At 42.3% G+C, this 12989-nt stretch overlaps 1 protein-coding gene across 1 annotated transcript in view; it reads right to left on the reverse strand.

Annotated features, from left to right (window-relative positions):
* Window positions 1–1901: 1901 nt before the first annotated feature.
* Window positions 1902–12989, reverse strand: part of SPRYD7 (SPRY domain containing 7) — a 41301-nt gene continuing 30213 nt past the window's right edge. The window contains exons 3-5 of the mRNA XM_075337291.1: window positions 11269–11435; window positions 9213–9315; window positions 1902–6217 (exon numbers count right to left, since the gene is read on the reverse strand). Of these exons, the coding sequence (XP_075193406.1) occupies window positions 6120–6217; window positions 9213–9315; window positions 11269–11435 (368 nt within the window). The 3' untranslated portion in view covers window positions 1902–6119. The remainder of the gene's footprint in view (window positions 6218–9212; window positions 9316–11268; window positions 11436–12989) is intronic.

Below are 12989 nucleotides of genomic sequence, written 5' to 3' on the forward strand. Positions count from 1 at the left end.
TGCAGCAGTGGGGAGTCGGCAGGACCGGAGACTGAAGATCAGCACCACGGACAGCGACGCCAGGGACAGGTGAGAAGAATGTTCCTGTTCTCCGCATGTTATCACGGAGAACACACGTGTGCCATAAACAAGGCTCACAGAGGGCAAAACGCACATTTGACACGTCCGTGAAAAACGTGCGTGGTTTTTCACAGACGTGTTAAAGAGGCTTTAAAGTATGCTAATCCCACCATCATGCATTACTCCATTTCACCCCGCTTTTCAATCGAAGGCGCAAAATAAGAGGCAAACCACACGACTGCAGGATCAGACTACACACAGGACTGGTTTGTAGTCTGCACATTAGTCTGCATGGAAGCTGTGAACAATAATATAGAATATTCTGAATGAAGATTGTTTATATTTTTTTCTTTAGAGCCACTTTCAAACTTGCCTATTTAGTACCAATAATTTTAAGCCAAAATCAGTGAAGCCTACACACAGAAAAAAAAGAAACCCTAAACTGGAAACATTGTCATGTTTTAGACCCACTCTTTTGTTTGACTTGATAATACTGATGCAAAAATTGAAAGTGACCAATTTGTGTTCATGTAGCCTTGGTGGACACAAACTATAGGGCTGTTTTACAATATTTTCTCTCTTTATAGATTATAGATATATATTATATCTATCTATCTATATATATATTATATTATTATTATTATATTATACACACACAGTGGAACCTTGCTTAACGAGAACAATCCGTTCTGGGACTGTGCTTGTTAACCAAGTTACTCGTTCAGCAAAGCAAGATTTCCCATAGGAAATCATTGCAATGCTGACAATTCGTTCCACAACTAGTTAAATGTCCCATCCTGGTCCCCTATTCTGTCATTCCACACACGTACAAACACGCAAAAACACACAAGCACGCACGCAAACGCACATATTATATGCTCACCTTACCTTCCATCGCCGGTCTCCTGGGACTTGCTGTTCTCCGGTGCGGGCCGTGTATCAGGTAACTATAACGACGAGGGAGGAACTTCCTGCCAGAGCGCTGACGTCAAAGGCAGAGCCGCTTGCCTCTGATTGGCCAGCGCACTGCCTTTGAGTAGCGGTGACAGGAACCAGGAAGTTCCTGCTTTGTCGCTATGGATGCAGATGCCTGGAGTGGAGCGGAGCGGCGCACTACAGGACCCAGGAGACCGGCGATGAAACGGAAGGTACACATATTATATGCTCACCTTACCTTCCGTTCCACCGCCGGCCTCATGGTACTTTTAGTTCGCTGCGAGCACGTCGTGATGTACCTGGGAACTACAAGATCCATGAGGTTGGCGGTGGAACGGAAGGTAAGGTGAGCATAATACTGTATGTGTGTGCGTGCGCGTGCGTGCGTGTGCATGTGTGCGTTTGTGTGGACTGCAAGTGTGGGTCAGAGCGCGGTGGATGGACGAAACTGTAAGTGTCTGAGGTGAGGATTTTGCTCATACAGCAAAGCTTTCTCGTAAAGCGGGTTACAAATTTACAGAAGGCTTTGCTTGTTAAGCAAAATTCTCGTTTAGTGGGTTACTTGTTAAGCGAGGTACCACTGATATATATATATATATATAAATTACATATACATACATATAGATAGACATCTATATATCTCTATCTAATCTCTCTCCATCTAATTATCTATACATGGAGATAGATATATCAATCTATCTATCTATATCGACATGTATAGATAGAGATTAGATGGAGAGAGATATATAGATTTCTATCTATAATATGTATGTAAAAAAATAAATAAATATAAATGAGATATTATATATATATATATATATATATATATATATATATATATATTTTTTTTTTTTTCCCCTTTCACAGAAATGTCATTATTTTCAGAGACATGGAAGAAAATGAAATACAGTAAACGAGTCTTTTAATCAATATTTCCCATCAGTATACAAGAAAAGCAAAGCAAAAACGTATATATAGTCATCCACTTTACTATTCATCTTGCTCTTTTCTGGCCTAGTGTTAATAATTTATAATTTTAAGCAAATATAATGAAAAATGTGTTATAGCCACTTTTTATGCAACTTTATAGAAAACTAGACAGGAAAGAAGAAATAACCCGGTCGAGTTTTTAATTATTGACTCTTTGGTAGCTTTTTAAAATAAATTCTGAAGAACATAAATCACAAATATATTGTCGCTAGAATATATTCACAGTGCATTTAGTTACAACATCAAAAAGGTGCAAGGAATCCTCAGAAATAAGTCATAAAAAAAATAGTCAATGTATACTTTCATTGAAAAGAAAAAAAAAAAATCAGTTTAACATCAAACCAATAATGGGCACAAGGTTTGGGCCAAACTCATCTATGTTACCTTATATGCAGATCACACCTCAATTCATGTAAACACTCAGGCTTCAAACCTCACCTACTGCAATATGTGCCTAAGGGGTATTCCCATCTCAAAGATCCTATACCAAAATGTATAAGTGTGATAATAATATTAGCAAATACCTCAAATTAGAAATGTAGTATAGTTCCCTTGATTAACTGTTTCTTACCTCATGAGCAGGGCATTGCAGTAGCCTAGCTATCCATGGTTACAACCAACAACTAATTAACCATCACTATATGGAGTGATTGTAACAATAGATACCTAAGCTGCAATGCCCCGAACTTGAGGTAAGATACATAGCTAATCATAAGAACTATTAGATACTAGTAAGGGTATGTGCCCATGATCAGGACTCTCTGTGTCCTGGATGCAGCGGGTCAGTGAGTTTCCTCCGCAGGAGACTGCAGCTGCTTCTACCCACGATCAGGGTTCAGTACGCTGCGGTCTCTCACTTGTGTTCTCCCTACGGAGGACGCAAGCAAATCCGCAGCAAACAATTGACATGCTGCGTCTTGTAAAGCCGCACCACAGGTCAGTGTTTGCTGCGGAAAAAACAAGCATGGTAGGCACGGGATTTCTAGAATCCATCCACTGTGCTTGTACTGTACAACGCAGCGAAAACACGCTACATCCAAAATGCTGCAAACACTGATAGTGGGCACACAGCCTTAGACGTTGCTAATATTATTACACCTACTACATATTAGAAGAGGATCTTTGAGATGGGAATTCCCCTTTAACGCTTTTTAAAGGGTTGTGTGGGCATGTAAGTGTTTTAATTAAACCCTCTGCTTTGAAGAATAGCAAGAAGGCTACAGTGTTAACTTTTTTTGGACCATATCCGCTCTATGTTGATTATTACTCAGCATAAGAAACTGGATTTAAATTTGGAACATACACTAGGGGCTCATGGATACTGCTGTGTGGGGCGAGAATTCAATCAATAAAGAGATGGTGGAAACCTGTTTTTTTTTGGATACTGTTTTAACGTCACTCTGCTGGGAGAAGACAAAAACACCCCTGAAATAGCCCTAAAGTGTGTGTGCATACAGATTGTGAGTGACAAACCACTTCTGGTAAAAGAAGCATCCCTCCAAACAATTCCTGCCTTCTATTCAAAGGGAGCTTGTAGAACCACGGGGGTCACAAGTCAGCTACTGGCTGCGTTATTGCAGCTTTATGTATTACTCTAAAACGCTGCAGCATTTCACAGTAAACATATCTAGAAATGCCGGCCGGGAACTACGCATCTCAAATGATTAGTCCGAAGCAGGTTACTGGCAGGTCAAGCAAAGAAGGGGGGAGATGGGATAATGGGGCTAGTAGAAGAAGAAGATGTGCCTGCAGCAGAAACTGCCCCGCAGAGAAACTGCCCCGCAGAGAAACTGCCCCGCAGAGAAACTGCCCCGCAGAGAAACTGCCCCGCAGAGAAACTGCCCCGCAGAGAAACTGAACTAATTTTCAGTTCCAAAAGTTTTAGGAAAGAGGTTGATTCTTTTCAAGGAATAGCCCTGTCCATGAAGGGTTGCATGGGGTAATCCACTGCTGTCAATTTTAAACCTGTTGGGTGACATGAAGGCACACCTAAGACACCTATCCTTCGGATAGGTCATCAATGTCTGATCATCCGGGGTCAGAGTCCTGGCACCCCCGCCGATCAGCCGATTCCTGTGTCTGCAAGAAGAGTCCGGAAATGCTCAGTTCTGGAGCTGCCACGTCACCCAAGAGTAACGTTTCCAGAACTGAGCATTTCTGGCCGCCTACACTGCAAACAGCTCATCGGCGGTGGTGTGGGGTGTTGGACCCAGGCCAATCAGACCGATCATAAGGTTAGACCGTCAATGTTAAAGTAGTGGTCAACCTCTGAGTCTACATAAATAGATAAATTGTGGAAGAAGTAGAAAACTAGTGTAAAGGAAATGTAGTGCAGTCAGGCAGATGAAGGATGTGCGATTCACCTGAACTGCAAAGAATAATCTGTTCCAATCTATACAGTAAAATCTCCAACAATTTGCTCTAGTTATTTATGATGTAGCCATGAAAGACTTGTGAGCTTTGTTTCCGGTGTTAGGTCCCTGCATATACCAGAGTCATGTGCATAGAGGTCAACTCAATAGCAGGGAGCTGTACAGTTCTAGTGCATTGCCGTACAGGCTCAGTTGGATATTGCCTATATGGAGAGTAGCCCAGAATATACAACATCCGATGGAGGGTGCCAAGTATATTTCAAAGGGTTGTCTGGTACATTATATTGATGGCCTTCCTTATGATAGGTCGTCAATACAATACTGAAGGGAGTGTGATACCCAGCACCCAGGCCAATTAGTGGTTCCTGGAGTAGGCCGGATTTGCTCAATAGTGGCGTGGAACAGTAAATCTCAGTCAACTGCATAGTTGCAGCAGCATGGTACTGCAGAGCCATCCCTAGTAACTCAAATAGGGGCGGATGTGCAGTACCCAGCCACAGCGCAGTTGATGGAACTGTGCTGTTGCTTTACACAACCGAGCACATCTGGCCGCAACGGTAGAGGTTCATCAGTGGAGGTGCCGAGTGTCACACTCCAATCAGTCCAGTATTGATGACCTATACTAAGGATAGGCCATCAATATTAAAAGAAGAACTGGACAACCCCATTAGTTAAGATGAACTACATAGGCATTCCAACATGTTGTGTATTACAATGCAGTGATATATAATTATATATATATATATATATATATATATATATATATATATATATATATATATATATATATATATATATATATATATATATATATATATATATATATATATATATATGAGACCATTACTATTTATTGAAGTGCAAGCACCAAACATATCCTTTCAAATTCCATTTTTATTCAAATTTGTTTTATGAGCGTGTTACTTAACTTGATGGTTTCTCGTCTTACATCTCCTGCTTTCTGGAGTAGAGCTCCGCAGTGAATTTACACTGTGGGAACAATAACCGTGAATCTCGATATTCCCCCTATTCATTTCTCGATTAGTAATTCAAAAACACAGCAAGGATTACAGTACATTAGTGTCAACATTAAAATTAATAAAAAAATAAAATCTAAGAACCATGTCAATCCCAGTGTGCCATATGCAATAACCCGATTGCCAATATCAGGGTAGAGCGTGACAGAGCAGTCACTAAATGGCCAACTGTGCGCTCGAGTATCCATGCAGGCACGTGAGACATGATGGACGTGAACGTCAGACAGCCGGACATGGGCTACAAACTTCATGCAATGAGTCAATTTCTGGGACATGAGCACAAAGTTATAAGGCACTCTGGGACCGAAGATCCGGAAAGCAGTAACGTCATCCACAGTACAGTCGTGTTCCCACAGTTTACTCCAGGAAAATACAGCTGCCGCAAAGAAAAACTAAACCCTGATCAGTGTGTGATATATACCACCGAGAATGCCCGCCGCAAAGGGAAAAGTGATCTGACATAATACTGGACCAGTGTAGAGATTCACCAAGTTACTAGCGAACACGTATATTTACCAAGACAAACTTCTTTATACATCACAAAAATATTAGGATTTGTAGACCGTGGTCCTTGCAGGTGGGCGACACATTAGAAAATACTTACACACACAAGATCCAAAAAGGTCTGCACCCAGTGATATAAATACAAAGCACATTTTCGGTATGCATCGTGCAGCTTTAGAGAGGAGACGAATGCTTTGGAGGAGCTGGAGGTAGTCAGTCTTTAGAAAATTTGCTGCTCAAATAAGATCTTCTCAAAGCCGGGAGGAGGAGTGTGATAGAACTCGCTGAACTGGCAATCCAGGATGGCGCTGTCATCCACTGCAGGAGAAAACATGGGCACAAGGGGTCAGTGAATATCCGCGAGACCCCACAGCAATTCAGATTGTTACTGCGCACAACATGAGAACTTGAGAGTTCTCCTGTCCACGGTTAAAGGAGCTGTCCAAGACTTTTATATTGACTGCCCCATCCAGTCAATGGATATAGAAAAAGTCTACACAATACCAGGTTTTGTCATGTAAAAATATGATACCAAGAAGAATCATTGTAGACCTATACTGGTATGAACCATATTTATATAATGATGCAGACAGACTCACCGGGTTCTCTGTCGTGCATTATTTTAGTCTATATATGCCTATTGGAGGCGGACAACAAGACGTAGTAGATGATGACGTCTGCATCATTATAGTCAATGGCCTCATCGGCGTACAACCAAATTCAGTTTTGCTGGTAATTCGGACGCAAGAAAACGCAGTGAGAAAGGGCCCTTAACAGAGACTGGTGTGGTCATGCAATGCGCACTACCCCTCCATTCACACTGATAATATGGGACCTCTGTTTTCAGATTGGTGGTGGTTACTGATCGTATTTATCACCATAAATGACGGTTGGATATTCCCTTTAATCCCTTCACCCCCCAGCGATTTTTCTTTTCTTTTCCTTCCTTTTTTTTCAAGAGCCATAACATTTTATTTTTCGATCAATATTGCCATGATGGCGTTTTTTTTGCGGGGCGAGTTGTACTTTTCAATGAAATTATCAGTTTTACCATATAGTGTACTGGAAAACAGGAAAAAAAAAAACCCAAGTGTGGTGAAATTGGAAAAATGAATAGCGCTTTTGCTGCCATTTTCCGAAACCTATAGAATTCTCATTTTTCGGGATCTGGGGCTCAGTAACGGCTTATTTTGGCTTCTTGAGATGCAAGTTTGTAATTATACCATTTTTGCGTAGATGTGAAGTTTTGATTGCCTGTTAATTGCATTTTTTGCATTGTTTTGGCGTTTGGAATTTTTTTTCTCGCTATACGGTTTAGCGATCAGGTTAATTGATTTTACATTTTCGTAGATCGTACATTTCTGAAGGCGGCCATACCAAATGTGTATATATTTTTTATTATTTTATTTTCAATGTTGCGAATGGTGTGGGGGAGGCGATTTGAACTTTTTTTTTTTAACTTTTTACCAGTTCCCCTAGGGGACTATAAGGATCAGCAGTCTGATCGCTCATTCATTTCTGTTGTTGCAGAATTCCTATTGGAGCCGCTGCTCTGCCGGCTGTAACAGTAACTACGTCATGATAGCGACAGCCATCACATGACGGGGCCTCGGTTGGCGGCGGGAAAAGGAGCTTTACGCGCACATTTTAAAAGGCGTGGGTGGATGGATCGCGAATCCACCTGTGCCCTGATAGCTACACATGTCTGCTGTTCATATCAGCAGACATGTGCAGGGATCGGTGACGGCTCACCGCAGCAGCCGGCGGTGATCACCCAGACACGATTTAGGACGTAGCGGTACATCCTTGGTCATGAAGGGGTTAAAACCGTAGTCTTCAGTACCAATCCTTCTGAAACAAACATTATAACTCTGTAGCTGACTGCTACCTGGATCTCTATATACTCAAGAGATGTCCATGTTACAGATTTTAGAAGCGTAGTCCAAATACGTTGACATGTCCACGTAATCACAGACAAATCAGTGCATCCAAGAGGGGGATGTGCCTACTAGCCCACAACCCCTTGTCCTCAGATAGGATACTTTGTAGTCTTACGGGTGTTGTTGTTAGCCACTTTTCTCCATTAAGAACACAGATATTCAGCTAAACCAGTGGTGGACATACACAGAAGAGGGCTCATGTGCAAGAACACTATATTGACCCTTTCCAAACCAATAGTTTATCATAATGAACTTAAAGGATACCTGTCACCAGAATTTTCGCTATTCAACTAAAAGAATCCCCTTCTGCAGCTCATGGGCTGCATTCTAGAAAGGTTCATCTTGCTACTGGCCCCCCCTTTCAGACCTAAATAAACACTTTATAAAATATTACCTTTTGGTATGCTAATGAGGTTTGCTGGCCCTGGGGGCGGGCTGTATTTCGTCCGTTATTCCCCCTCCTGCCGCTGTTTGCTGTCTCCCAGTGTTCATTTACATAGATGAGACCGCCGCCCTCATCTTCTGCAGTGCTCCTGAAGTGTCGCGCATGCCCAGTGGCACTATCACGGGACTTGAGCATTGTTCAAATCGTGAGCGCCGTTGATGTTATTGCGCATGCACGAGACTATGGGCGGCTACTTGGATGACGCTGGTGATGACATTGTCATCACCAGCGTCATCCAAATACCCGCCCATAATCTCGCACCTGCGCAATAACATCACCGGCGCTCACCATTTGAACAGTGCTCAGTCCAGCGATAGGAGCACTGTGTAACATGAGGACGGCGGCCTCATCTATGTTAATGAGCACTGGGGGACGGCGAACAGCGGCAGGAGAGGGAATAACGGACGAAATACAGTCCGCCCCCGGAGCCAGCAAACCTCATTAGCATACCAAAAGGTAATATTTTATAAAGTGTTTATTTAGGAAAGGGGGGCCAGTAGCAAGATGAGCCTTTATAGAATGCAGCCCAGGAGCTGCAGAAGGGGATTCTTTTAGTTTATTAGCGAAAATTCTGGTGACAGGTTCCCTTTAAATCTGTTACAGAAGATGCTTTAAAAGTGGACGCCCCCGTCTCCAGCATTTTTTTTTTTTTTAACCTGTTGGGGCCCTGACCACAGGTTGCACCAACAGTATATCCACTCCAGACTCAAACATCCAAGTATATGGGGGAGTAGTGAGGAATAGCTGTCAGCTAATGGAGCATGACAGAAACTGAAGATTAATCTCCATCTCTGTTCTGTGCTAAAAGCCACGAGCTGTTTGGAGATGCACATGAAGACATATCCAAAGTAATCCGAATTACAGCCACACATCACAGCATATTAATATGGTTTCTTTCCTAAAATCAGTCAGAGAGAACACTACTTACCATACACAACAGGATACACGGTCCCTCTGATACCTGATGAAGGGCAGAGCATGTTCTTCCCATTCAAGTAAACATTTAATTCTACGTGATCATAGGTGATACCCTAAAGGAACAAGCAGACAAAATACTTAAGCTTCAATTGATAAACTCTCTAAAATAAAGTTTGCAACTTTTGTGAAAAAAAGCAACATACATTTCTGATTAATAAAATAAAAATGGGGGGGGGGTGCGCGTTATCTGGGACTAAAGGATTGATGACCTTTGTAGGATGGTGACTGGGAGATGGTGGCCACTGCTTAGGTCTGCACTAACTATGAGGCAGCTGCGTTCCACCCGTTACATCACATAACGGACCGATGAGGCAGATTACTACTGATTGATTGGGTGATGTACCGCCATAGATCTTACACTGATGATCCATCGTAGACATAGGTCTTCAAATGTAAAGTACCAGACACCCCTTTATTAACTTGCAAGAATCTGCAAAGGGAAAAGCACCAGGCGGGGCCAAGCAAGTTGGTTTACTATTTCAGGAACTTTATTGGAAATATTCTGTTGAAAGAGAAAAGGGTCATTCACTCAGGAATTCAATGTAGGAGGACTAGTAAACCAGCTGCCATGTAGTCCTCCATATTCATGAGCTCGCTATAACCCTGCTCTCATCACTGATTGTCAGCTGTGTACACTGTGCATAGGCAGGACCTGTGTGAGTTCAAACCCATGTGACCAGAAGGGGCGGGGCCTCAGCTAACAAAGCAGATACCACGAAGCAACATTTTTCTGTTGGCTTAGGCCCCGCCCCTTCTGGTCACATGGGTTTGACCTCACACAGGTCCTGCTATTGAAATAGTGAATTGTTTGTATAATACTTCTGCTAATTCTAACAGGGGGAGTGGATAAATATGCATATCCCGCCTGTTATTATCGGATTTTGTTAATTCCAAGTAGGTGTGATAATTTTTTGCTGGGGGCATGTACTTTTCCCTATATAATGCTGACCAAACATAAGCAGTCAGTCAAGAACACAGAAAACCCCCCACTCCCGCACAATTCTCAGTGTGTGAGATATAATCACATTTATGTCGCAACTTGCAATCTCTGCAGTGCAAGCAGAGGCAGCTACTTATTTGTGAAATTTAATGAGAGCCTGCTCTCATCTCACTGCAGAGCAATTACAAGTTGCTCTGAGCAGAACAGTCAAATGTATTCAGTGACATCGACAGTACAGCAGAGCTGCCTGTGCTAAGGAGGAGGAGATCTGATAGAAGGGTTTGTAATGTGGCACAGCTAACCTCAGCTGTGTTGCCTCTTCCCCAACAGGAACCTTATATGAAAGCTGTTAACCAACTGTGCTCTACTCCCAGCACCTTCTAATCATGCAGGAGGTTAGACCAGAAGATCAGAGCTGTATACTTCTATCTCACACCAGAGACCTGCTGTAACCTATGGCCGTGGGAGTGCTCTTCCTTGTTCTGAATGTTACTACATCCTTATTATTGGTCCAAAAAGTTAACTCTGATGCAAAATATTTGGGATTGCCAATGCCTCCACAAAGGAGAGCAGAAAAACAAAACAAAAAAAACAATGCATTCTGCTCTGCAGTCACCATTACATCATATGTTTATTTCAGCATGAAAAATGTGTAGGGGATGTATAATGTAAAACTGCTATAACACTAGGTTTTCTCTTAAAGGCCTCTCTACAGTACGGCTTTGGAATAAACCAAAGTGTAATAGGATCAGGCTTTAAGTCACTACATCATACTACCCATTATAAGCTTGAAGGCAGAAAATAAAAGCTGGTTTACATTATAATTTCACATTTTTCGCTATAGGGCTATAGAGAATGGAGAATTTGTTGTGATCACAGCCGTCTTGTATTATCCTGGAGTGTAAGAGACTGCTAAACTAAAAAGCCACCTACATCCAGCACGCAGCGCTCCACAGATGCCTTAGCAGTAAAAAATACTTTTTGGGAACATATAGAGCACAAATAGTAACAACCACGACGCAGAAAATATAACTACTTCAGTGCAGGAAAGCCACACTTTGCTTACCACCACGTCACCCTCCTGCGGGAGGCTATTTGCCGGCAGCCTGTTCTTCTCCTCATCGTTGTAATAAATGGCCCCATCGTTTCTTATGACCAGACTGTGCACATCGCGACCCAACGGAATCTGATTTAGATTTGCTTTCTGAGTTGCAACTCCAATGCCCCACACACCTGGAACAGCAAGGAAAACAAGTAGCAGCACAGTCTTCTGCATTTTCTGCAATGTGTATGGTTTTGTTGTGACAACTATAGTATATGAAAAAGAACAATCATCAAAAGAAACATCAGCGTTGCAAAAAATAACGGTCACCAGGAACAGCGGCAAAGACTCAGCGCTGGATCTGGGGAGAGTAAGTGAAGCAAAATCTATTACAACACGCACCTGTGAAGAGGGCTTTTCGGAAAGAGGACCTTGCTTACAGTCTCACTGTAGATATGTGCATTACGGAGGTAGTGACAGTATAATATGGTATCACCGCGCCTCCTCCGTGCACATGCCTACAGAAAGACTAGTTGTAAGCAAGTTATATAGGTGACCAAAAGACTGACTGGCCACTAGTGATGTGTCAGTCGCGAACGATCCAACACAAAGATCCGGGTCCCTGCTATGACTGACAAGATCCGGATCCCCAGTGAGCGCCACCAACATTTCTAAACAGCTCTTTTCGCTGCTGAAACCCCGCCCACCCGCGTTTAAACCCCAAACACTCAATATAATTGGTCCCTTGTAAGTGGGCGGGATTTAGCCTCGGGTGGGCAGGGTTTCATCGGCGTTACTATAATCTTAAATGTGTTCACCTGGGGTTAACACATTTAATAGGGAGCCATGAGCAATCCGAATGAGCAGTCTCTTTTTGGTGAGCGGAGCCACGGGAACCGGATCACCAAAAAGAGTTGGACTGCCCATCACTATGGCCACAGTAGCTGGAAATATACATAACTTTTAAAAGGACAGTTGCACTACACTACCCTATTTCACAACATATCTGATACCATAAAGGTCATCCTTGTCTGAAGAACAGATAGATAACAGACAATGGATCAATATTAAAGAAGTTACTTTGAAGGACAAGTAATTAATAGGGTCATTCCGTGTCAAGTGGACCAGTTTTAAAAATCGTCCCCACTCAACGTTCTCCGATTTTGCTGAAAATTTATAAGGATGTACATGTATGTTTGAAAAGAGGTTCTGTAAATTTTTAGGGCCAGATCTCAAATATGTTGGGCACTGTTGACTTTTCACTGGAGGCCCCCCCCCCCCCAAGCCTGCGGCTTCAGCTAAGAGGATTTTGCAAACTTTGGCACATAGCCATTAGAGTTCTATACTGGCTATGATGCTGAAATTTGGCATACTAGCTCAACTTTTGCTGCTAAACGCGATAAAATTATTACCGGCTATGACAAAACAATATTTCGGCCGCAATTTTGTGTCAAAGTAGCTTGCAAAACGCCTCGCATAAAATTCATGCCAAACTTTGCCCATATATAACTCAAGACCAAAAACCAATAGGAACTGGTGCTTTACCCTGTACAACAAACATCTTCATGACTTTGCATTCCTGCAATATCACGGTCAAAGCATATGTATTTGTGGAAATATTCACACCCACATATGATGAAAAACTTAAAAAAAAACGAATTTTACCTATTTTTAGGTCAAATTTCCCAAAAAGGGTACCCCTAAAGTATATTAATTCTGTTATCATTTGAAAGAGCACATTTTTC

The sequence above is a fragment of the Anomaloglossus baeobatrachus genome, chromosome 2 (assembly GCF_048569485.1).
Source record: "Anomaloglossus baeobatrachus isolate aAnoBae1 chromosome 2, aAnoBae1.hap1, whole genome shotgun sequence".
Lineage (NCBI taxonomy): Eukaryota > Metazoa > Chordata > Amphibia > Anura > Aromobatidae > Anomaloglossus > Anomaloglossus baeobatrachus.